Here is a 25,713-nt window from a genome sequence, read left to right on the forward strand (position 1 = left end):
TACATACCTTTAAGTCATACGTGAGCTTAAACAGTACTTGAGAAATCTCATCTCTAAACCATTCTAGGGAAATGCAAATACTGCTACGTGACAAATCCAGTGCCACCAGTTCCATGCTCTACAAAAGCACAAAACAGCTAGCTACACCATGTATACTCACACAGAAATTCACCACTGAGATCCCAGCTGCCCCGGTTCCCTCTGGCAGCTTACTCAACAATTTATTGCAACACTTGCACAATAAACACAGAAGTTTCCTGGCCCTTCCAGTGCTGTCCCATGTGATCTGTGTAAATGGTGTGCAAGAGCAGAGCTTCAACCCTTTACCCCTCCTTTGAGATACATCAGGTAAATGACAGAGCCCATTACAAGGCTTAATGAGCCTTCATGTAAAGCATTTACCTAAACTGACCTCACCTTGGTGGTGGTAGGTTCTAACTTTTAATGTTCCAACACCCTTAATGTAACAGAATAGCCAGAGACAGTCCAGCTGAGATGTCTAACCTTCCTGGGGGAAGGAGGAAGACTGGTACTGCTTTATTTGGTGCTTTCAGCAGGCTCATAACTACCAGCAGGGCTCAGGTTGCATTAACAACAGTATTTAATCAGTTTAAACAGTGCTGGGGGAGATAAAAGCCAATGGCCTTCAGTCAGACATATAGGAAACAGCTGCAGTTTCCAAGACAGCATCAGCCCCACCTTGTATTTTGCAGTAGGTACCCCAGGTGACTACAGCCCTGAGATTTAGCTGTTTGGATTCAGTGAAAAAGAAAAGACAGGTCAGAGGGAACTGGGCATATATAAGCACAAAGCTAGAATCATTTGCACTGAAATTCAAAATTAATTAATATTACTTATAGTTTTTTTTAGCATGGATTTTATATGTTCATTGAAAGCCTCTTCATGCATGTTCTGTTCCTTTAGTAGACAGAGCTGTGCATGTCTGTCTTCTACCTCTGATCATTAAAGGAAGATGTGAAGAGTTTGATTGTTTAGGGGTCTGGTAATCAGAAACATAAAAAAAAACCAGGTCACCAGTTTGTCTGCTAGTCCCTAGCTGCCTTAAATGCCTCCATGGCACTCCTTCTCCACATGATGTAGCTTTACTCTCTAATTTTCTTCTCCTGTCTTGCAGAGAAGAGATCTCACAATGAAAATGCACAGAGGTTTTCTGCAGTATACTCTGTATTTCTCTCTAATGGACTAAGAACACTTAAGTAGCTATCTCTGAAGAGGATGTTTCAGATAGAACTAAATTAATTCATTGGTTAATGATAAATAATTCAAGCTGCCATATACTTCTGGAGAAGTATAGAAGGAAAGAATAAATGTTTAGCATCATTTTCATAATTTCTGACATCTTAACTGTATTGAAAAATCTTCTGAAACTAGCCACATACTTACTTAGTCCACTCTGGTCTGCTTATTGGCTTTAGTCTAGCAAAAAGAATAGAGATATCTTCTCTCACAGTCTTTACTGAAACAAGTAGCCTCTTAGAAATTAGATATTGCTTCTAGATTTCCTGCCTGATGCTCTGACAGTTTTTCCTACACTTTTCTCCTGAGTTGTTCTACAATGCTCGGAAGTCTTTAACCTTCTTCTTAGACTGACATCATAAAGCTTTAACATTTATCACATGGGAAAGCCAGTGGCATCCAGCCACAGGCATACAGAATACTGAAGGTGTTGTCACAAAAGACTTCCAGCCAGCTACTGTGGGTCCTGGAACAGACCAAGTGACTCTTATTCAGAAATAGAAGAAAACAACAAGGAGATTTTCCAGAGATACAATCCAGGCTGAAACTATCTGTATACAGTAAAAGTGTTTGAATGGTATTGATTAAGGAACGAGTGGTAACAGACTGACACTTTTCACCTTTAGGCCTCTGTTAAGCACACACCATATCATGTAGGGAGCAACTGCTAGTTTCCATCATTCTGCAGTTACGAAAGGCTTCTGAGATTTGGGCAGAGTGACCCAGATGAGCACTGTCTGCAATTCTCTGGAGGTGGAGAACTTCAGTGTAATCTTAACAGTTCATGAATATGCAAGCAAAAATGCAAGTGAAATTGTAACTACTCATTCCAGAGGATAAGCAGGAGGTGGAGTTCTACCTGCCTTGTCTTCCTAAATAAATTGTTTGCTTCTTAGTTTGTGGCTTACATTAGTAGCTGACAAAATGAAGAGGAGTTTCCAAACAAGCATAGCATAGGAGTTTGCAGCTTTCATAGGCCTGCTGGGGCTGTTTCTGGGAAGAAAGAAGCAAGACTGGACAGACACAGAAGGCTTGCTGATTTCCATAAGGACACAGGAGGCGTGGAGCTTGTTCAGAAGAATGACTATCAAGACATTTCCAGCTGGATTCCGGTACCTGTTTCCAGAGAGGTCTATCATAGCGTCTTAATTTGAATGAACAGGAAGCCATTTGAAAAGGTAATTTGATTTGATTGAACAAAAGTAGCTGCAGACCAGTAAGACTGCAATTAGAGGAACGTGTGGAAGAAAACAGATGGGAAGAAAAGGGTCAGGGACAGCTGGTAAACAGCTGTCCTGGATTGCTGCATAATTTACCAATGATGGAACAAGAGAAGAGCTTTCTGGCTGAGGCCTGGGAGAGACTCTTTGTAACCCTAGGGGAAGATTATAGAGCTTTCCTTCTCTTTTGTGCCACAGAAAAGACCAAGTAGTCACCTGCCCCATGTACTCAGTAATGTCTATGTGGATAAGGAAGAGGTTTTATCATCATAATTCACTGCGTGAAAGAAAACAAAAACAGAATCAGATATTCTGATTAATTTTAACAGATTTGATCTTTTGTCTATAACAACTTCTTTCTCTAATGCCAAACTAAACATCAGTCTGTGCAGAACTGCCCTTTTTTAATATTTTGCTTCCCAGCACCATGCCTGCACTTCTGCCACTTGGTAACTCCTGCCCTATACGTTGTTATACTGTATCCAGTGGGAGAAAGCACAGGTGAGTGGCAGCCAAGCTTGCAAAGGAAAAGAGCCACCATACCTTTGGTTTTATCTGCCGAAAGTATTTACATCGATGGCAAGCAGATGGTAAACAGATGGCATGTATTCTTCTTACGGGACCTCCAGCCAAGGATGCAGACCATGGTCAAATGAAAAGCAGAAGGGGGTGGAGAGTCAGAGCCAAAACATCCCAGGGTATTTACACAGACATGCCTTGAGGCAAACCAGCTAAACCAGCTCTCTAGGGTCCAGCCCCACTCCCCTTCACCTTTTACTTCTGCAAGGAAATAAACTGGTCACAAGTCTTTGTGGTAGCTTTTCAAAAGCAGAGTCTTCCTGGCTCAGCATTACAGAACCACTTATTTTGCTACCCACTAATGGACTTTACTAATGTGATAGTTACTAACAACATGAGCAGCCACGTGAACCAAAAAGGAAAGCCAAAAGTTTACACCTGGCAAAAGGTCTGGGCTGCTGACTAGAGTCCCATCCTCCCATGCCAGCTCATGGGTGTGTGCAAGGAATTTCTGATGCATGCTCTTGTGAACAGCTAATGTGCACTCTAGCAGTTTCCAGTAAATGGCTCTTAAGACTCCAGAGCCGTTGCCATACAAAAGTCTATTGTTCATATGCAGGACCCGCCTCCCTACCCTTTCATTACAAAAGCACAGATCTCAACAGTGGCATGTTTATCTTAGCAGGGTGTTAAACCTTACCGAGACAGCCTCTGGTTTAGGATTAGAAACAAGTTTATCTCAGCTATTCTGAAACATCCAAAATGCAGGATTATGCACACGTATGTCAGTGCATTCCCAGTGCTTGGGAAACAGATTTAAGAAAGTAAAATGAACCAAGATGAGAGCACCTTCATATATGAGAATGAGAGCAGGACAATTGCAGTGGAGAAATGGGGTTGCTGCATGGGGCAGGAGCTCAGCTTCAGAATGCTTGAGTCTCTCCCTAGGCTAGAATAAGGATTTATGAACACCTTCATAGACAACGCTTCACACGTTGGAAACCCCAGCCAAGAGAGATGAAAATCCCAGGAGGCTAGTAATATCTATATGAAGTCAAACAACATTAAAGAAACTATTTCTCCAATCTTTATGGGTGATCCTGGGCTGGCATCACCTCATCCTAACCCAGACTGACTCCTGCCTTTACTACAGAGACAATACTGGTTATTTTGGTAGCTGGATTCAACAGAAGAGACAAGTGTCCTATGAGAAAAACATCCAACATAGAAACATAGAAATGTTGCAACTGCATTCAAGTCTGTGGCCTGCACTGTCTGCAGTTTTTTCATTTGCCCCAATTCCTCCACACCTTCTATCATAAACTGACTTGCAGTGCATGAGATAAGGCATCTCTCCTCCTCTTCCTCGAGAGATAGGTAGTAGAGCTGGAAAAGGTTCTAGTGAGATATTAAGAACAGCATTGAGAGAGATGGACCTGAAAGCCCACAGATCCAAAATTAGTGAGATAGGATACAACCAACAGTTTTCAGCTGACTTCCTGGAGATGCAGAAAGGAGGTGAGGTAAGCAGGGAGAAGTAGAGATTAAAGCCAGGGATCAGCAAAGCAGTAAAAGAAGGCAGGATACATCCAGGACAGAAGGGAAGACTGAGATAGACAATTTGGTGCCTCCAGAAAAAGACGAAGGATGTCATTAGTAGGATGCAGATAGAAGAAGCATCCTAATGCCTATGCGGCCACACATATAGGAGGGTCTTGAGAGTACAGATAAAAGGACAATGTATTGCATGAGGGAAAAGGAGCAGTATCTGAAAGGAAGGAAGGAAAATGCAATAAATTTGGACATGTGAGCTGGAGGAGGAGGGTATGACTGGACATTTAGAGGACTGCAGGAGCAACTCATACTGCTAAGACCTTTGGCACCACAAAAATCATTATTTTTTTTCTCATTCTGTGGGCAAAATGAATTCACTGACTGTCAACCCTCTCCAGAACAACCTCCAGTTTTTGCTTCTTAATTTGCCCAGCTGAGCATTACAGTTCTCACCCCGAGCTCAGATTCTCCCATTTAACAGCTTTTTTTTTCTTTCCAAGGCCACCAACTATGGGTTATTATACCTCAGGTCTTTCATCTCCCAACCAGCACTTACCCTCATTGTATTGTCACAACCTTACAAATACCAAGAACAAACCTAACCTTTGTCAAAGTAAACAGCTAAAATCAATGCCCCTTGTCAGGAGTGGCCTGGCTTCACAAGTCATGAACCTCAGCTCCAAAATCAGCAGGACACCAAAGCAGGTGAAGGAGGAGGGGAAGAATGGAGAGATACAGCCAAACTTCCACAGCAAGAAAGGAAATGCTGTGCCGGCAGCCTGGACCAAGCAACCCCAGGAAATTTAATTAGCCCCTTTTCTTCTGAATGGAGAACTCAGACCTTGTCCTGGTGGGTGGGAACACAGCAGACATTTCAAGACAGGCTCTTTCCCTGGGAGAACAGAGCTTTGGAAAAAAAAAGGCTGTTGTAGAGTTAGACTAATCAGCCATGCTCTCTTACACCTGCTGCAAGCTGTGAACGATTTTTCCTATTTGAATCATTTAACTTTGTGCCATGCTTCAACGGTTTACAGGTACCCTACTCTTTGGAGGAGTAATTTCTGTCCTCAGGACACTCGCACTGCTACAGCCCATGAAGAGCATCTTCTGTTTGATGTGTTCATAAGGTGAGTGCTTGGGATAATGGTAGCTTAGTCAAAGGAGGGTCCTGACTGCCCCTTAAAGTCTCTGGTAAGAGAGCTCAAGGCTCTTGTGTCTAACAGACTGGATTAAATAGCAGCAGCATGGATTGACCAGCTGGGAGTGTTAACCGGGTAGTTTTCTGTAACTTGCCCAGTAGGTGCCATGCAATTTGCTGGCTTTGACACCTTTAAGAGCTCCAGCACAAGCCAATATACCAAGGGCTTTTCAGAAATGCTACGGCTCAGGACAATGGGCTCTGTCCTGGTGCTTTCACCATGGAAAAGGGGCAGAAACTGGATTCATTTCTCCAGGTGGGAAAATGCAGATTGTCTCCACTCTCATCACCCTTGTGTTTGGAGGTATCCAAGGGCAAGCACTTGTCCTCTGCAGCTCCTGCTCCCTGTCAGCTCCTTGGAGACCAGTGTCACTTACAGCAGCTGCAGGCAGCTCTTGCAACACTTGCCCATGCTGTGTGCATGCTGTGTGGGTGGCCAAGCCATCATCCAAGCAGCATACAAAAAACTCATCCTTTCTACAGGTAGACTCAAGGGACAAGCAGCTAATCAATTAACAGCCTCCCAAGACAAAGAATACCACAGTGAATATTCTGGGCTTTGAGTTGTTGTCATTAAAATAATTGCTTAAACAATATATCTAACCAGCAAAGACTAAATAGGGAAATGATAGATAATTATGAAATTAAAAAACGAGAGATTAGCCTCCAGTGCTACATCTTTTAAACAAAGCATGCCCTCATTTACATTCAGAAAATGAACACAGGAGAATAAACACGATAGTTGAAGGATGGAGTCTTGAATTTAACTACCCTGCTCTATTTCCTACGTTTATGATCACAGTCCATGAGAATTTCAGTTTGGTGACTGCAGTCTCCAGTGCAAAAGCTAAGCCCAAAGTACAGTGCACAGCTCCTGAGGCTCACTTAATCTCTGTTAGATGAACTGAAAGAATGAAAGAGGTGTTAAGGGTGATGCACAGCAGGCCTGCTGGAGACACTGCTGCCTGGTACCAAAGGAAGAACTCCTCAGCCTTATCAGATTCCTCAGTAGAAACTTTGTGCATTCCTAGGGAGAGGCTCAGCAGAAGACAGCTGGATAACCCAAAGCTCAAGGAAAGAATGATGGAACAGGCATAACTGTCTTTGATCACTGAGAGCAGAAAAAAAAAACCCTCAAACTCACCATCCCCCATATGCTCTCCAACAAGGTGCTGCTAAGAAGACGTGACAGAACTCAGAGTTCAGAATTCCCTCAGAACAGAAGCTGATCAGATATCCTATCTAATACTGCATTTTAAAAGTAGTGTCGAGTTAATGTTTGTTTTCCTACCTTTTTTTTTTTTTTTTTTTTTTTTTTTAAGCTGAGTTGTCATTATTGCTAGTGCCAAAATAGAGCACTGAAAATAAAGGCTTTTAGAACTGAATGTGCTTTGTGCTATCCTTGGTTCCTGCATCTGCAAGAGCAGGCCAAAACTATGCTTCAGTTTAGGAGAAGTATTCTTCTTCTATTTTCTCATTTACTTATTCAGCATTTTTCAACCTGTGACCTCAGTCCCCTAGAATTTTGCAGACTAAGTCTAAGGGGTCCAAAAAAGGAACAACATTTATCACTAAGTACAAATATATTATGCAGAGCTCTGGATTGGTAGATAGTTAATGGTCTATAAATCTAAAAAATGTGAAATCAGGAGGCCAAAGTAACACCAGTTTGGTTCATAAGCTTTGTAGAGGATTACAAACACTGCAAAACAGGAGTTGTATTTTCCATGCTGAGCACAGTAGTCCAAAATAAAAAGCAAGTATTTCACTATCTAGACTTGAAATGTGGAAGTACCATCGACAAAAGAGAATTAAAAGATTATGTTTTCTGCATTCATTCATTCCAGAGGATTATAAGACAAAAAAAGAAAATGAAAAAGCATATGCTGGAATTTTCTCCAAAGGAGAAACAAGCTATGACCTCTTTAACGTATTAAATGAATTAATGATCTACAACTTCCACCCCTCACCCTCGTGCTTCCCTGTGGGAAGCAAAATTGTGCCATCTAGTGGGATTTATACTAAGCCTTAACTATGCATTCTTGCCAAACTCTATGGACATCCTAGAGATGGCCATCATGTGAACAGCTTGTTGTACAACTTGGATCTTGGATCCTATTTTGCTCCTGGTTTAAAATCCATCCCCTACAAAAGCTGCAGGAAGCATCATTTGAAGGGGATCTGCTCACCCTGCCTGGCTTAAGAGCAGGAAAACCTGGTGCTTGGAAGTGAAATATCCAGGAAGTGTCTCACAGGGTGGCCAGTGTGTCACCGACAAACAGAAAACAGAGAGAATAGGATAAAACAGGGGGGAACTTTTCATCCCTTGAGGCAGGCAGAGTTAGGAAGATTAAATACATCCCACAAAGTCTGCTATTTTTTAGGGGCCAGAGAAAGGGAAAGGAAGTTGCTCTTTCATTTATTAGCTAGATTTCTTCTTGACTTCTGAGCTGATAGAGAAAAATGATTTTCATGAGTGTGACTTGGTACATTTGGAATGTCAAAGCCACGGGGTTCCCCCTGTGGATGAAGAAGCTCCCATTTGCCTGGGAGCCAGCAACCCTGTTTTGACACGCTGCATACATACAGAGAGCTGCTGTATGCAGATGAGACTTGATTAAAAACAACCCCATTTCCTTGAAATCTTTTGTGACCTTAGTTAAACAACAGGCCTAATATAGATTTCAATATGATTTTTTAATCTTTGCCCTTTATGGATTAGTGTTATCTTCATGCTAGACAGGCATTTCAGTGCAGATTTTCTTCTATGCCAGTGATAGGGGAAAGCCCTATCACGTCTGACTGCAGTACTAAACTCAAAGTACTGCAAATTACTTATATACCCAAGTATCAAAGGCAAATCTAATAAAACTTGATATATTTCCCTTGGGAGCATGCTTTATTGCCTCAGTCAAAACAGGTGAATGAGTAACAACTCCATAAGGAGTTTTAGTATCAGAAAAAGTAAAGTTCATTGGACAATCTTCAAATAATTAACAACTCTTTCCCCTACAAACACAGTGAGAAGTGTTTCCCAACAAAACATAAGCTGTTTTTCTCCATCTCAAAGCATCCCCTGAAACAGTTGGATCAATTCTGTGCACTGGGAGACCTTTGTCTTATTTGAATCAACATGGAAAGGAATCTTAAGAATGTTTTGGTCATTTCTTTTGGATTTTTACTTCTCTTCACTGCTTATGGAGGACTTCAGAGTCTACAGGTAAGTGGAGCATCTTCAAATAGCTGGCAGAGAGTTGGCCCGGAAATGCATCTGCCCAAGTGGTAGTGTAAAATCCCTCAGTCTTTCCATAGTCTTTCCATATGTATACATATAAAACGCCTTCCTCACAAATTTATATATTTATATATATTACATAGGTATAGATATATTAATGACATAGGTTAAGATATCAACATATCATGGGTTACTATCCTTCACCCATTTCCATAGCATCTACTAAATAGAATTTTCTAGTACTTCTTCATCAGTTGGAATACTTGCATCAGTGTACTTTTTTAGATCCACAAAAGCTGTTTGAATGAAAACTAAGTTTCTCTGAGATATTTCTCAAACAAATACTTGTACAATTGTAAACAAATTTCTTTTCTGGAAAAGTTTTTTGGTTTTGGAATACATCTTAATTGCTATATTTTCAATATTATTAAAACACAGCAGTATTAAATAATAAAAATATATTCCTAACTCATTAAATAATGTAAGCATGAAACAGTACTATAACTCCTGACTTCATGATACAACATAGTAGTTTAAAAAAGCTATTTTATACAAAAGGCAGTCCAAAGCTTATACTGAAACTAACATCTAGAAACACAGAACTGAGATAGGTTTTAAGAGAGATTTGAACACAACATACCATACACCAGAGCTGGCTTTCTTAGCATAGCTGAAAAGGACTGAGGGGAAACTGTTGCTTTCTACACAGGACAGAAAAACACAAGGAGAAGCTTTTCAGACTAGAATGTTGGTCTAACGACAAACACATGTATCTCAGCTATCTATAAGCAGGGTTAGGCAGGATACCAGAAGATGCCCCTGCAAAGTGGGTTCTGGAAGGATTTTCCAACCAGTGCAGGAATATGAATGCTTTGAAGGTGAAATTAAACATTATTATTAAGGCTTTTTTTTTTTTTTTTTTTTTTTTTTTAGTATAATATGGCAGTTATCTGCAGTAATAAGGGGCTAAACTCGTGTCAGAGAATCACAGAATCACAAAATAGCTCAGGTTGGAAAAAACCTTAAAGATCATCAAGTCCAACCACAACCTAACCAAACTTAACCTAACAACCCTCCGCTAAATCATGTCCCTGAGAACCACATTGAAGGTCCCTCCTATCTCTGTACATTCACCTCTTCTCTCTCAGATCGGTTTCTGTTTGCTAACGCTGTCAAATTCCAAGCTCAGGGAAGTTCTACAAATGGCTGGAGGTGTTATGAATTGGGAAGACTTAGAAGAGGGGCAATGATAAACCTCAGAAGTTGCAAGTCAGCCCTATCATCTGAAACCACACATGTTCAAGTTAAGCACTGCAACATCCATGTCCCCTATCCTGCAAGAGGGAGCGGTGCTGACTTACAAAGTAAACCCCTTCTCTCTCCACTTGATTTTGGTGGCTAAAGAGGACTTCCTGTGACACAATCAAAAAGTTATTTTATTGCATTGTAGTCTGTAGGTGAAGAACTGAAACAGGCAATGTTTATTTCAATGTTTCTCCCATGCATCCCCAGAGAAACTCTTAACAATTAAGAAATCATATGATTTTGAAAGGCTGGCTCCACATTCTTGGAGGCTGTAGCTGACAAAATCGGACACTCAACTTCTGTGATCAGGAAGTCTCTCCGCCTGTTGATAAAACGATTATTCCAGTCTCCAAACACATTGGCACCATTCAACAAAGAAAATTCTCTCCTCACCTCCATGTTCTGATGGGTGATGAATTTAGACTACAACAGACCTGCAATTTTAACTAAAGAATTTTTCACTGTTGCCAAGTCAGCCCTTGCAATACAGCACTAAGGATATTCTTGTTTGGGAAAAAGAAAGAAGGACAAAAGCAAAATGAGATTATCCTTCATTCCACTTCCTTTCAACGAGAAACTCACATTATATTAAATAATCTAAAATTGGACTCACCGAAGTTTTGCATATCCTCAACTGGTTCAGTACTATGCCTTCTAAAAGGGGTTATCACTGAGCAAATGACAAATTCACAGAGTCCATTGGGGAAAGGACTTGGTAACACTCAGGTCCAGCTTCCATCTCCCTATTTCTGCCCAAAGCCACCCTCTGTACATCACAGTGGCATATACCTGTGGTAAAATCTGTCTCACTGTTTTTGTCTGTGCAGAGCAGTCTCAACTCTGAGGAAGGTCTGGGCGTTGCTTCCCTAAGCGTTCTCTATGCTGCTCTTATTGTCTCATCCATGTTTCTCCCTCCAATTCTCATCAAGAAGCTGGGCTGCAAGTGGACCATTGCAGGCTCCATGTGCTGCTACATCGCCTTCTCCCTGGGGAACTTCTATGCTAGCTGGTACTATTATCCAATTTAAATACTTGAATCCTCTCTATTGTGTCTGGGCTAGATAACAGTGAGGGCAGAGTTCTCTTTTGTTTCAACTCCTACATTACCCCCATGATGTGGGTTTGAATAATAGGTGCAAAAGGCATTACCTAAAGGAAGAGGGATAAATAAATTCAGTAACAGATAGAACAGAAGTAAAAAGATGTAAAAAGCCAGAATGAATACGACTATCCATCCACCCACCTGAAGCTGCTTCTCTAGCTCCTATGTAGTGCAGAGATTTCCCTTTGAGAAAAAAAATATCAAAACAAAATCAGAGGTTTCTTTTAAAATCCAAATTTGGTCTATTTTTGAAAGGATTGAAGAAAAATCTGGCTCTGTGAGTAGAAGAGGTGCATTCCTATCAGGCCACTTTAGAAATGGGTGAACAGTATACTCCTGCTCTCTAGTAACAGTGGATGCAACTCTACAGAGTAAAGGTGTTGTGATCCATCTTCTGAGGAGCAGATGCAATGTAATTCTCAATTACAAGGGGATTGAGCACATGGGCACAAAGCCAGCTAGCCTAGACTTAGCCCCTAGACACAGCTGGGAGTGTTTTCAGATGCTAAGATTTGTAAGGTTGGCCCTTTCTTGATTTCACACAATAGATTTGCTGAATCATGCACAGGATAAATCTATTTCTTTGATGTCTATTTTTTGCCTCTGGATCTTTGGGTAAATGATTATTATGCTAAAGGATGATAATTCTGCTAAATAAAGTGTTCTTTGGCAGGTACACACTAATCCCTACCTCTGTGATCCTGGGCTTAGGAGGAGCACCACTCTGGTCTGCCAAATGCACTTACCTCACCATTGCTGGCAATTCATATGCTGAGAAAGCAGGAAAAATTGGGAAAGACATTATCAACCAATACTTTGGGGTCTTCTTTCTGATATTTCAGTCCTCTGGAATCTGGGGAAATCTTATTTCATCCCTGATACTTAGCCAATCTTCCAACAAAGGTAAAATATATTTTAAAACTTGGCACTTCTACTATATACATGAGCTAGTTTTAGATGATTGAAGAGCAGATTTCTGTAGTTGAGCTAGTGACCCTCAATTCCCATCATAATCAGTAAAAACAAGCATTTCAGATGTGAGTTAGCTCATCTGCAGCAGATCTGCTAAATTGCTCTGGAAATGTCTATTTTCTATCAACACTTCATCAACTATAAAGACAGTTCAGACATCTAGCTCAAAAATAGCTGTCTATTGAATTCCTCTCATGTCTCTAAAGCACAGATAGGCTGCTGGCAATGACAGTCTTCTAGATCTGACTTAAAGTAGATTAAAACAAAAGGCAAAACACTGAAGCAACCTTTTCACAAAGCCTGTAGTACTGAATTAGTTTGCTGTTAAGCATTCATAGTTAGTCAAGCTGGTGTTGGTGCTCACCAAAAATTAGTGCTTTCAGAATTGTCAAGAAGAAATAGAAATAGCTGTTGGCACGAATCTGCATGCCAGGACTTCTCCAGCACATTTCAGGCTCAGACAGCAGATGTTTATGTAGTTTGAAGAAATCACTCAACGGCACTGCCCTCATTTCCCATGCTTGTAATTGGCATAAGGCTTAAACAGGCAGTTGTGAAGATAAATTAATACTTGGACACCACCTTAGAGATTCACAGCACTACTGTGTATTATTTTTATTGCACTCTCCCAGCCATTCTCTATACTGTCAAAGTCAGAGCAGGATGGGCATGGAAGGAGCTTTCCACGTGCACTGCTACTATGAATAGCAAGGAGCTAACTCCCTCCTGGGCTCAGTTAAATTGTATGTTCTCTGGGGAATATTCAAATAGGTATTAGGTTAAACCCAAGCGTCAGAAGTTGGTATCAGGTTTTAATCTTTGAATACTTGGGTTTATAACAAGATGGTTATGATAACTGTGGAGAATCAGGCATCTTCTAAACCCAAACACTGTCAAAGCAGAGTGCTAAAGGACTTGCAGCAGAGCCCTGCTGACCTGATTACTGAGTCACATGATGTCTCAGGAGGGACCAGCTGCTCTGATTTCATTTGTGGGGCAGAGGATTTGGTGCAGCGGTGGGGTCTGTAAAACATTTTACTCTCCTTTGCCTCACAGTACATATTATGTTAAGTGACGATAATAAGATTAAAATACTGTCCATCTTGTAAATCCCCCATACTTTTACATCGGGGGATGTACTCCAAAGAAACTCTAACTTTTACTTACTTTTATCAGTTACATGGGATTTCAGGAAAGGCTGCTCTCCTGGGAGGTGTGCAATGACCAGCTCTCTAAGCCAAAGGCCATGTATGTCTCAGTGATGAGCAGCCATGCTACAAGTCATACTTCCCAGCTATGCTTTGTCAGCAGAAGAGAACTTCTGGCTGGGGGTAAGGGTCTCTGGGTACCTACTACCTGTATTACTCATTTCAAACGTGCTTAAAGTTTCGTGGAGCAGTAAGAAAGATACAGTATTAGTAGACAGCATTAATGTATTGCCTGCATCAATGAATACAGAAACAGCAAGGCAAGCTGCACCATGATGGAATGCTACAATAAGGGACAGAAATCAATGTAAATTAAGAGAGTCATCCTTTCTCGTTCACCAACATTGCAGATTTACTGTCAGAAGAACAAAGCAAACGCTGCCTTGCAGTTCTCATACCACTAGTTGTGTGTTCATCATCAGATCATACATGAACAGATAAAAAAACCCCAAAAACTTGTTTTGCACCATTCTGTGCTTTACTAGTGTGAGTCACAGTTTGCATATGGTAACTTGACTGAGGGTTTGCTCATCCAAAGCCACGTAGCTATAGCCACTGACTACAGTAAGGTAATTATTTTCTTTATGTTTTGATCTATATTGAACCTAAACTTGTTTATGAAGTGAGCAGCTACTTCACACTGCAGCAGCATTGATTGAAAGCAATGAGGAAAAGCACACTAAATGCTGTTACTCAGTAACTCAACTGCAAAATTACAGACCAAGTCCTGTTTAAGGAATCAGTCAAGGTACACTGTATTGCTCTTTACTATGTTTGGAGCAATGGAAAATTCTACAGCAAAAATACTGAAACAATTTTGTTTTTTTAATAATCTTTTCTCACTGCAAAGCTTATTCATGCACACAGTTTGGGTCAGTATTTTGCCTTTACTAATCAGGTCCTAAAGGAAGTGGGCACAGTGTCATGAGGACACACAGGGTATGTAAGCATGTGTGTGTGTGCAGCTTTGGCACAAGCCCAGCACAGGGCTGAAGGGATTAAACAAAGCAAAGGTCTTACTCCAAACCCTGCCACACTGTTCTGATTTCAAATATGCTCTCAAATTGTAATAAAGCCAGTAATAAATTAATAAAGCCAGGAAAAGCCAGTTTCTTAGAAGACTGCATTAACAGGTAATCATAACTTGAATTAATAAAACAGAAGATATCTCAAGGTAGTTTCCATTCCTATATCATATCATACACAGAAATTTCCTGGATAGGGACAATGTCCTCTTCTGTAAGAGCAGTTAAGCACTGCTGTAAACTGAAAGTCCTTTCTTGCAGTGTAATATAAATTAGAAGTTACAGATAAACACTGGAGCTTCAAATAATGCAAATTGAGACTGTAGTCAGATGCAAGCCTCTGGCTTTAGTCTGTGCCTTCATGTAACTATCAATTCATGTTCTGTCTTGAGCAACTGTTTCCATTAAAACAATTTTTTGTGCATGTTAAGCTTGGATTCTGAAGTTAACATCTGTAATTGGAAGGATTTGAAACCACAATTAGGCATTGAGTGCTAGATTCCCTCTTCACTACATCCTTATATATAGTATGCATTCATCTGATCTCGTCTCTGTCTTGCCTTTCTTCCTTTTTTTTTGGTTCTTACTGAATTAGTGGAAATCTCAGAAGAAGACCTGGCATGCTGTGGGGCATATGATTGCGAGAGCAATACCACTAACACCACTGCCTTGGCAGAACCCTCTAAGCCCTTGGTCTACACCCTGCTAGGGGTCTACACTGGTAAGTAATCCACAGTCACCAATGAATAGCGCTGATGGGGAACTTAATATTTGTGAAACCAAGCATGATTTTGTGGATTAAGTTTCCAACTTCCTATTTCAACCCAGTTTGCTAGAAGGAAATAAGATAATGAGAGCTGTAAACTACTCCTTCCTAAAAAGTTTCAAATGCTGTGCACCAGTGCCATATGAATTTTGACTAAAGGAGCAAGACTTCTCACCTGGAGGAAAGCTGATTCAGACTAGAATCGAAAGTACACTTACACTGCAACTTGAGGATTACACAAGCTCATCCAATTATGCAAGACAGAGTTTTAAATCCACCATTTTTAGTATCAGTAATAGCAAACTAGTTACTGACGGCATCAGGTTGATTCATGTAGACCACCAGAGGTCCACAGTGCTAAGAGCAGCTCTGCTAGAGGTACTGTTGATGGTTGGACTAGATGATCTTGGTGGTCACTTCCAACCTTAATGATTCTATGATTCTACCTGAACTCACCAGCTGCCAGTCAGCTGTGGATGCCGATCAGAACAGGCAGGAGTGTTCTAACCCATGTATCACAGTTCAGCATAAGAACTATACTGTAATTAGAGGTGGATGTGAACCACTGCTCCTAGAACATGCAGCCATTCAGGGGGAGGTCTTTGGATCCCTGCTGAGATTTTACAACTTCAGTCAATTCTCAGCTGTGATGCTTAAATTATAATGCTTTTGTGAGAAAATCAGAGATAAAAAGCAGCAGTAGGTGAATTGGCACATCTCTCATTTAGTAACTACAGTTGCTATTGACCTTCCTTGCACAGGGCTAGAAAGAAATCAAAGACAGAGAAGACTGATGCCATCAAAAACTGCAAAGATGAAAACAGATAGGTAAAAACTCAGCAACATTTTGTAGCAATGAAGGAAGTTCAAAATGCATCTGTCTCAAAACAGGCTCATCTCTAGATAAATGAGAAGTATTTTAGCAAGGCAGAATGTAGCCTTACCTTTGTTAAAATAACTTAGTCTCTGCACACAGATAAACTCTCAATGCTGAGACAGATGCACAGAATTTGTCATACACTGAAGTGGAGAGTGTGCAATCCAGCCAGAGCCAGCACACACCAGGCAAGTCCACCACAGCAAACCCTCTCTCCTGTGCAAACCTCCACTCCTCCGAAGTGAGGAAACACAAAGAGTATCCCCCCACTTCCCTTCCAGAGGGTGCTGGAGCTGATGAGTTTTTGTTAAAGGCAGGTTTGGCTCTCAGGTTTAAATTTAAATGTGATGACTAACATATACAGCAGTCCCTTAGGCTTTGCTCATGCAAAATGAATGCAACCTTGCTGTCTACTGACCTTGTGTCAGTAGGGTTTCATTTTTCTTTTAAGCTTTTAATAAAAGCTATGTCTTTTCCTACCTCGAGGGAAACCAAATAACTAAATATTTCATTTACAGACATTTTTTAAATGTCTTTCCTGTTTGGTTGCTGAGTACACAGTTTGCCTGCTTAGGTGGAACCAATAATAGATAAGCCTCTTGTTCATTTTGTGGATGTTTCTTTTTATGTTCATACCAATCACGATTAAGCTATGCAGTTATTCATCTCCTGTAATCACTCTTGATTCATCTAACATATTTGTTAGACTATTTGCCCTGTAAATGCAAATATCCTGTTCTCATAAGTCTTGCCATGAGCCCAAACACACCAATGAGCACAGTGGCAGAATATATACCACTTGTTTTACAGTCCAGCTACCACATAGAACCAGTACAGTGGAGAATATAAATTCATTCTAGGAAACACAGGTGAGAAATAATACATGATTACAAAATGTAGCAATTTTCTGTAAATCTGCTAACATATTTGTGCATTAAAAGTTCACAGAAAAGAGGAGGAACACACAGGAGCACACCAAACAGGCCATATGGATGAGAAGAGGTGCTCAGTTCTCCTCCTGCTCTGTAACTCCACTTGGTTCCATGGGTGGTTTTCTAGTGTCCATCAGCAAGAGAGGAAATACAGTCATGCCTTTTACCTGTCAGAAACCAGTTGCCAATTTTTGTCTTCATGGGTATTATGAGCCACAAACAAAATCTTTATGATTCACTCTATGAGCAGTATATGTAGACTGATGCGTACATGATCACTTTTGAACTATTGTATGTACTCTTTTATTTGCTGCTTCTGATAAGAAATTATAGGTTCAAAGCTGTAACACATCTTTTTCAAGAGCACAGTTGTTCACTATCATCTAAAAATAGCACTTATTCTGTACTTAAAGCACAGTTCAGAGATGATTAAAAATAAAAATAAAAAATGAACAGAAAATGGCTACATATACTGGGATCCAAGACAGCAGTTCTACTTCTAGCACTGTATTTTTCTTTCCATGTATTTGAAGGAGATCCACCCCCAGCCATGAGTGCTTTGGCACTGAAAGTGTATATTCCTCTCTTGTGTTGATTTAAAGCCTTTTGATAGACCCAGAGGGAGCACTCTCTGGCCAGCTCCCAGTCCCCATGACCCCTGCCTTGCCCTGGAAGGGTGAGCCATCACCCTCAGTGGCCATGCAGCTGGCCTGGCGGCTGTCACAACAGCCAAGTCACAGCTAAGCGGAGGGGATTTGCAAGGTGTACAGCTGTATGAAGAAGATGTGAGCGTAGATCAGGCCTCCTTGTTTACACAGATTTAGCCTTTACTCTGAAGCGGAATCAGATTCATCTGCAAAAACATCCCATGCAGAGCTGAGCACTAAGTCAGAACAATAACAGTAACAAGCAATTTCCCATCCTTTTTCCAGCATTCCTTATTTTTTTTCATGAACTTTTTGTTTTGTTTTTGCAGCTAGTGGTGTGCTAGCTGTGTTGCTGATTATTATATTTCTGGACCAGATCAAATCTGACCAAGCAGAGACTGAGAAAGAAATGCAAAAGACACCATCCTTTTGGTCTACGTTCCTAGCAACTTTCCAGCAGCTTAAAGATAAAAGACAGTGTCTTCTAATTCCTCTGACAATGTACAGTGGGTTTGAACAGGGATTTCTTGCTGGTGACTACACAAAGGTGTGGATGACAATGAAAATCTATATCTGTCTAATTGTTCTTTGTGCCTTTGTGTCCTACTAATTGCATCTGATCTATATTTACTTGTTAAATGAAGATGTTTTTTAATGGTGATTTGTGGTTAGCTAAATAACTGCTTACCTCTACTTGAATGAACTCTGAGTGACATCTTCAAATGGGATAAGCCAGTGGTAAATATGTCCCTTGGAACAGCCTAAAAAAAAACACACACAGAGAGCTTAACTCATCAGCAGAGACTACAGCAGAGCTACAGGTTCAAACTCTTCAGTTTGTTGTAAATAACAAAGTGAGAGAAAAGCCAGAAGTCTGCAAAGCTTTTCTATCTTTCTTCCTTCTGGTTTCCCTTGAGTTTTTATAAGTGCAAGTCAGCACACATACCACATTATTTTATTGTGAGAACCTTTACAGAAAGAGGGCAAACCCTCAACATTGATGGCTGGAAGCTTTTGCATTAAAATGATCACCGTTGCTCCTCCTCCTCCCTCACTCTACAAACTGAGACACACTTCAGGTATGTTCTCCACACATTTGTTGAGAAAGCCTCCAAAGAAAGGGAGCAAAGTTCTTGAGCTGATTATTTGACACTCAAGCTTTCAAACCTAACATATAGGCAGATGGAAGAGTGCACCTGCTGCTGTGTTTGAAGGGATTGAGAGGAGCACTCCATGGCCACATCCACTGGCTGGCTGAATGCTCTTATAGGTGAGGTCCTCTTTGCTTCCTGGGAACTGCTCAGTAATGGCCATAGTACCAACTGTCAGATTTTGATCTCGATCTATGAAGGCAAGGGCAGAAAACTCCTAGTGTCACTGCCAGGAGCTTTATTTGCATGGTTAGTGGTGCTCCAGTTTCTTCCCCTCCTTATTACTGCTGTTTGCATGGCATCAGTCTGACTGGGAACTAGATTAGGAACATCACTGCTAAAGTCCAACTATGTCAGTACTTGTACTCAGAGACTTGTCAGCAAACTCTGTAGCTATGCTCCTTTGACCTTGTCTGTGTTGGCTGTTTACTAAATACGATAAGACTCTTGAACCGTAGGTGCATGTTTTCACTAAAGCCAATGTCACCACTGTCTCCTCTCTTGCAGACTTACGTGACCTGTGCCCTGGGGATTCATTATGTTGGTTACGTGATGATCTGCTTTTCAGCTGTGAATTCCCTTTGTTCTCTGCTCTTTGGAAAGATCTCTCAGTTCACGGGTAGAAAATTTCTATTTGCATTAGGTATGTAAAGGCCACTCAAAGGACTGATCACCTCACATAATATATCAAATCCACTGCTCGACCCTTTGTATGCAGGACAAAGTGGGAGCTCCCTGTCAGCTAGCAATTAAAACCGATGTGGAGGCAAAATTAACTCATGAGAAGAGAGGCAGCACAGCACACCACTGTGCTCAAGTCACTGTCTTATGTCACTTTGCTGGTGGTGAGTTCACCCTGCTTTTGAGGGCACTGTCTATTCAGAAAATGTCCTACAACTTTGAAGCTTTGTAACTACAATGCAATTGTGATAAATGATCCTACAGTACAGATTACAGATATTGAGGTCTACAATGAACCTGAAAAGGATTTCTCCATTGCCACACTTTTTATGAAGCAAAACCAAATGAGAACCCAGTAATCGAGAATCTAGTTCCCTCTCTCCAGAGAACAAATTTCAGGGAGCAATGGCATAACGGGGGCAGAAAAACACCAAGAAATATTTCATTTCTGTCGCAGTACCCACTGAAGTATCCACCCCAAAGTATTGATACCTTGCTTCCATCACACAGGCCTATACTGTTAAAAACCTGTATTATTAGAAACTTCACTGGCCGAGTTAATGTGCATCACTAGATGAATTTCCTCCATAGGAGTTTCTAAACCTGAGCAAGAAAGAAGAAATTTAGAGTTCATTACACTACCATCACTAAATCATTTGTGATTTTTCTATATGTATCTGTGTGGAACTCTTTCTAGATGTAAAACAAAACAAAACAAAAACACGCACAAAAAAAACCCGACAAAAACACACCACCACCCAACAATAACTTAATAGCAATAAAAAAATAGCATTAATAATGCAAAATCTCTGAAGCTATAGGTGTGTTTACTAGTCTTTGTACTCAGACTAGAAAGGTGCACCAGTGACAGGGACTAATCAGTTACCCATTTACATACTACTTTTAAGAAAGCTGCAGACCCTCAGGACATTCTTAATTGTCTTCCTTAGCCCTGAAAGGAAATCTATACCTACTTAATCAAAGCAGAACAGTGCTTTCTCTCCCCTACCACATGCCTCGCATTTGGATTGCGAGGCTTTCAGCAGCCCCTTCTCCTGCTGAGTGCAGTTCTGGTCCCCTATGATAACAGCCACATCAGCTCCCAGGATCCCTCAGTTCAGGATGCTGCTCAGAATTATTAACAGAAGACTGTTAAAGGATTGCATTGTATTGTATTTCATGCAATATCAACTCAGCCAGTACAAATGTCAATGAACCAGAAAGATTTTTGGATTGCCTTGTATTTTAGTTGGGGGAAGAATTTTAAAGTGCATATACCACTACCTCTCCTGCATATAATAGCATTTATATTGCTCTGCTTTCTTTCTAAACTGACAGCCACAGCTACGAACACTGCCTGTATAATAGCACTACTGCTGTGGAAACCTCATTCTAACCAGCTTGTCGTGTTTTTCATATTCCCTGCTCTTTGGGGCTTATCAGATGCCATTTGGCAGACACAAACTAATGGTAAGTCTTGGTGACAGTGAAATGAATTCTCCTGAGATACAAAAATCTGCATGTTTATATTTATAAGCAATCTGGTTTAGGACGTGCATAATAATTAGAATGGGTTTAAGACTGCAACTGAAAGACATATATTAGCTCTGTAGAGACTAGAATAAATCAGAAGTTGAGAATGAGAAAGTAGAATACTTATTAAATATTTTTTCCATGATGAAGAGAGAACATTGTGAAAGATGATAACAGGTATTCAGAATAAATATTCTGGAGGAACGTATTTCACAGAAAATTAGAAGATTTAGAAGAATGTTACACTTAGTCTGTCTTGTAAAAAAAATAGGAGAGCACTCAAAAAAAAAATCAACTGAAATCTCAGCAACAAAAGAAGCATTAAATTGGCTTTTAGTAGTTATTAGAAAAAAAAAAAGAGGGGAAAAACCACAGAGAACAACATTATGCAACCACACAAATCTACGATTCATGCATTTCTGATTTGTTCCATTTAAAAATCATAATCAAATGTGATAAGGTACAAAAAGGCAATAAAAAGAAGCAGAGTCATGAGAGACTTCCATGTGAAGGAAGAATAACGAACTAGAATGCTTCAGCCTGAACAAGTGATAAATAAGGAAAGCAGAATGTGAGATCATGAATAATATAGGGAAGGTGATTAGAAAATGATTTATTCATTATTTTTTTAAATAACAGAACAAGTGGTACCAAACAGCACTGTCCTACAGCAAGCTTCATAGAAAATGAAGGAAATGTTTTTTCCAGAAAATACATAATCAAATTGTGGTGTTCACTGCCAAAGGATTTACAAGAGCCCAAAAATGTAAATGGTTTTAAGTTGGCATTACATCATCTCAGGGGGAAATGTTCTTGGGGGTTACTAAAACTGGTGGTACAGAAGAAATGTAAAACTCAGAAAGTCCTGTGTCTTTGACTGCCAGACTCGGTAGGGGAAAGACCATTCTTTGGCAAATAAGGCATTCTGTACTTGCCTTAATTCTTACACTCATCCTATGAATTTGTTACTGCAGGGCTATTTTTGGACTTCTTGTCTGATATACTACACATGTCTTTAAAATCTTTTATGATCTCCTGCTCTGTGATACAATGTAATTATTAATCCCCAGCATTATACACAGTACAGATAACGAGCTGATACACACTCGCTTCTGCAAGAATTCACTTATACTTACCATTAATGGGAACTAGAGGAAGTGATCTTCTACAGACTGAAGACAGATTACAAAATGTTGTACAGGGCAAGAAAAAGATACAGTCTCCATTGACTTGAAATATATACAGGCTGCTAAAGACTGTCAGTCACAGTCTTTTTAAACCAGTGCTATAGCATGTGTCCACAAGGTACTGTTATAAATGCTCTCCCACTTGCTCTTGTACTTTGCTTCTTATTTCTCTATCTCAAATTCATATTTGGCAGATAGTGTAGGAATACATAGATGACAGAACTAGTTCACTTGCTAGTTCCTATATCTGCCCATATCTGCCTGTGTGTCTAGGTGTCCTCTCTGTCATCTCTCTGGTTAGCTCAGTAGGTGATTTGATGATTTTGCTCACTAGATAAATCAGTACATTTCTCCTAGAGAGCCAAAGGGAAATCACCATAGTCCTTTTGCTGGTGCTTACAGAACTCCTTTCCAGCACTCTTACATCCCTTACACAAATAAAGAAGCAACCAGTCAGATCGCCCTGTCCTTCCAGCAGTTTCAGGTCATATCACTTAGAGCAGAGCTGTTACACATGTCAAGCAACACCCTCTCAGCTTCTCTCATCTCAACCCACAGCCTTGTGCCTTTGGTACAATTGTAAGTCAGTGCTCTCATTGTTCAGGTTTATAAAGGGAAAGCATCGGTGATGATTTGCACTCTCTGAAGTACAGCTGGTGATTCATTTCCTGCTTCTCCTGCCAGCCATCTCCCTGGCTGTCCACCTCTCTCCTTCCCAACACTCTTAAGAATCATTCTCCAGAATCTTATGTCTATCACTAAGATGAGGGATCTTTCCAGCAGTCCTTATCCTCTGATACTTGACTTCCCTGAGGACATCTCAGTGTGGTTCCAGCATGCCTGAGGAAGGGGCACCCAGTGCCCTCATTAAGAGAAGGGAGTAGGTACAGAGGGCTTCAGTGTGAGAGATGGAGGCTGGAAGATAGTGCAGTTCCTAATGCCCTTATAAGGCACAACTTGTGTGTACAAATCATTGTACTAGTGAGCTCTGCAGTATTGTGACAACTCCAACCTCTATTACAGCACTGCCGTGGGTCACCCACATGTTCAGGCTCCTGCTGGAGCAGGATTAGATTTGTTGCTAACTAGAAAAAAGACAAAATGTTCCTTATCTTTTTTTGTCATCTTTTACAGTTATTCTGCAGCTCCTAGTAACAAAATGCACAGAATTTGCATTGTCACAATGATGGCAGGAGATTGTGCAGTGACATTGCTCTATAGTGCTGCATCCCAGAACAAGATCAGCAGTTTGAAATGCCTGTTTAGGACAGAATTTCTTCTCTTCATCAGTTTTATAGAGGGAAAGCAGCACTAAAATAATAAGAAAAATTCCTGATTCCAAAGGCTATGAGGTGAAACTAAGACCTCTAAAATAGCATGAGGGACTAAGGTCTGTGGTGCTTCCCTAGGCAAGCTCCCTTTTCATTTCAGCAGACTAACTACTGAATAAATACAACATCATTGTGCTGCATACTCCAGGCATCTTACGGTAATCAGACATGGTTTACTTTGGCCTGTTGTGGATAGTTAATGCTAGAGTTCCCCCTAGAGGTATCCAGGCAAACAATAGATGAGTCATTTCATCTTACAAAGTTTCCTAATATGTTTGTGTACACGCATGCACTCCATTACCAGTTGAAACCTGCTTCATTTCACAGTGTGTACTTCCCTCTCTTATCTAAACTGAGCACAGTTGCTGTTATCACTTTCCTGGCAATAAATGCACTTCAGGGACAACAATTGTGCAGCACAGGTAGACTGCAGTAAAATAAAGCTCTCTTGAGCATGACGTTTGCCTTTAGAAAGGATGTGAACCAGACTGGAAAGTTTATAAACCTGGACAAAAACTATTTTCAGCAGTCCTCTTCCATATCCATGCCTACCAACAGAGCAAGGGGAAGAGGCTGTAGGAGTGGGAAAGCAGGCAGGACAGAATTTTCATGAAAATGAGGCCCTATAGCTACCAACAAGAATTCAGACCTAGCAGCAAGCCCGTGCACTCAGCCAGCCCAGTGGCCTTTCCACAGCTTCAGTCAGGCATACTGGTGCCATACTGCATTTGGCAGGGTTGGTAATTAAGACCCAGCATTCCAGAGAACTTTGTTCTCTTTGTCTTTTGGCTGAATATACATATTTCAAATATACAAGTTGTTAGATATAGAAATGAATGAGAAAAGTCAAGGTTCATCACATTCCTCCCTGCTCACCACAGCTGAGTCAGTGGAAACGCTGGCTTCGTTATCACCACTGATGCTAGCTCAGCACCCAGAGGAAAGGGAGCTCTCTGCCCTTCCCTTGGTGCTTCACTAGTGGGATCCAGAGGTGGGAATCCCTGCCTGAATTCCAGGCTTGGGTGTGCAGCTGACCAAACTCAGAGGGAGCTTTCAAGAGAACATGAGAGTAAGTACTTGCCTACAAATCTTCCCCTTTTCTGGCTAATAATTTGAAAAACAAACTTCCTATCAGTTCAGTTTGACACACACATCTTTTCTTCCTTCCTCTCATTTTCTTTCCCTTTTTCTCTGTTATTTGCTTTTTTGTCACTTTTGCTCTGTTATTTAACTTACCACAATTCATATGAGTGCAAAAATATTCTACAACAAAGTTTGTACTTTCTTCTGTCCCTTAAGAGGGAACGTTTATTTTCCCTGACATGGCCTATTTATCCCTGTTGCAGAAAATACATAGTTTCAAACTTAACCTTCACAAGGCTTGTCTTTTTGTTTTCATTCAGGACTTTATGGTGTTTTATTTGAGAAACACACAGAGGCTGCCTTTGCAAATTACCGTCTCTGGGAATCATGTGGATTCGTCATTGCCTTTGGTTACAGCACCACGCTGCGAGTCTACATCAAGCTGTACATTTTACTGGCTGTGCTTATGTTGTCTATGGTGACATATGGAGTGGTTGAGTACCTGGAAGCTAAGAGATCCCCTGGGACACCTGCTGCTACAGAAAAAGAAAATAAGGGCCCTCACACCCAGGAAACAAGTATCTAAGCCATCAGGGTCAGAGTAATCAAGGTCACCTGCTATAGGCAGGTTTCCATGGGCTTTCCAAAGTTCAACAGCTTCAAACAGATTTTGGGGCCAACAAAAAAACAAAAAAAAAAAAAGGAGTAAAAATTTCTCTTGACATTTCAGCCTTATAAACGAAGATTATCTGACTTCATCCTTTCATACAACTAAACACCTTTTTTTTTTTTTTTAATTAATAAAGTCTTGATAAATGTACACAAGACTCTTAAAGCCCTAACAATTTTGTATTTGTGGATCAGACCTGGTACCACAGGTTTACAACCAAAGCTGAAAGAGCCACACGCAACATCAGAAGATGGCAGCCA

At 40.6% G+C, this 25,713-nt stretch overlaps 2 protein-coding genes across 48 annotated transcripts in view; one reads left to right on the top strand and one right to left on the bottom strand.

Annotated features, from left to right (window-relative positions):
- LOC116242356 (uncharacterized) overlaps positions 1-25,713 on the bottom strand; it is a 197,248-nt gene that overhangs the window by 170,300 nt on the left and 1,235 nt on the right. For 26 of the 44 annotated variants that reach the window (XR_016464260.1, XR_016464277.1, XR_016464262.1 and 23 more), the window contains one exon: positions 18,506-18,578. Coding sequence is in view for 19 of the 44 variants with exons in the window: in XM_090135525.1 (XP_089991651.1) it covers positions 18,506-18,578 (73 nt within the window). In the remaining 25 variants the exon portion in view is untranslated. Of the gene's footprint in view, positions 1-8,892; positions 9,020-9,623; positions 9,685-9,945; positions 10,611-11,531; positions 11,574-14,581; positions 15,048-17,249; positions 17,338-17,926; positions 18,024-18,505; positions 18,579-25,713 lie in introns of those variants that run through there. The other 18 variants (XR_016464265.1, XR_016464282.1, XM_090135515.1 and 15 more) reach the window with 11 other exon arrangements.
- Positions 1,585-25,554, top strand: UNC93A (unc-93 homolog A). Of its 4 annotated transcripts, none has more exons than XM_090135504.1 (10): positions 1,585-5,400; positions 5,585-5,677; positions 8,770-8,968; positions 11,116-11,297; positions 12,064-12,293; positions 15,191-15,316; positions 18,147-18,364; positions 19,476-19,611; positions 20,988-21,119; positions 25,104-25,554. In XM_090135504.1, the coding sequence occupies exons 3-10, from the start codon at positions 8,882-8,884 to the stop codon at positions 25,367-25,369; spliced, it is 1,377 nt and encodes a 458-aa protein (XP_089991630.1). In that variant the 5' UTR covers positions 1,585-5,400; positions 5,585-5,677; positions 8,770-8,881; the 3' UTR covers positions 25,370-25,554. The 4 variants fall into 4 exon arrangements, with proteins under 4 accessions (XP_089991630.1, XP_089991632.1, XP_089991631.1 ...); XM_090135506.1 differs by having other exon boundaries at positions 1,585-5,255; XM_090135505.1 differs by having other exon boundaries at positions 1,585-2,435.

The sequence above is a fragment of the Phasianus colchicus genome, chromosome 2, assembly GCF_987193195.1.
Source record: "Phasianus colchicus chromosome 2, bPhaCol1.hap1.1, whole genome shotgun sequence".
NCBI classification, from domain to species: domain Eukaryota; kingdom Metazoa; phylum Chordata; class Aves; order Galliformes; family Phasianidae; genus Phasianus; species Phasianus colchicus.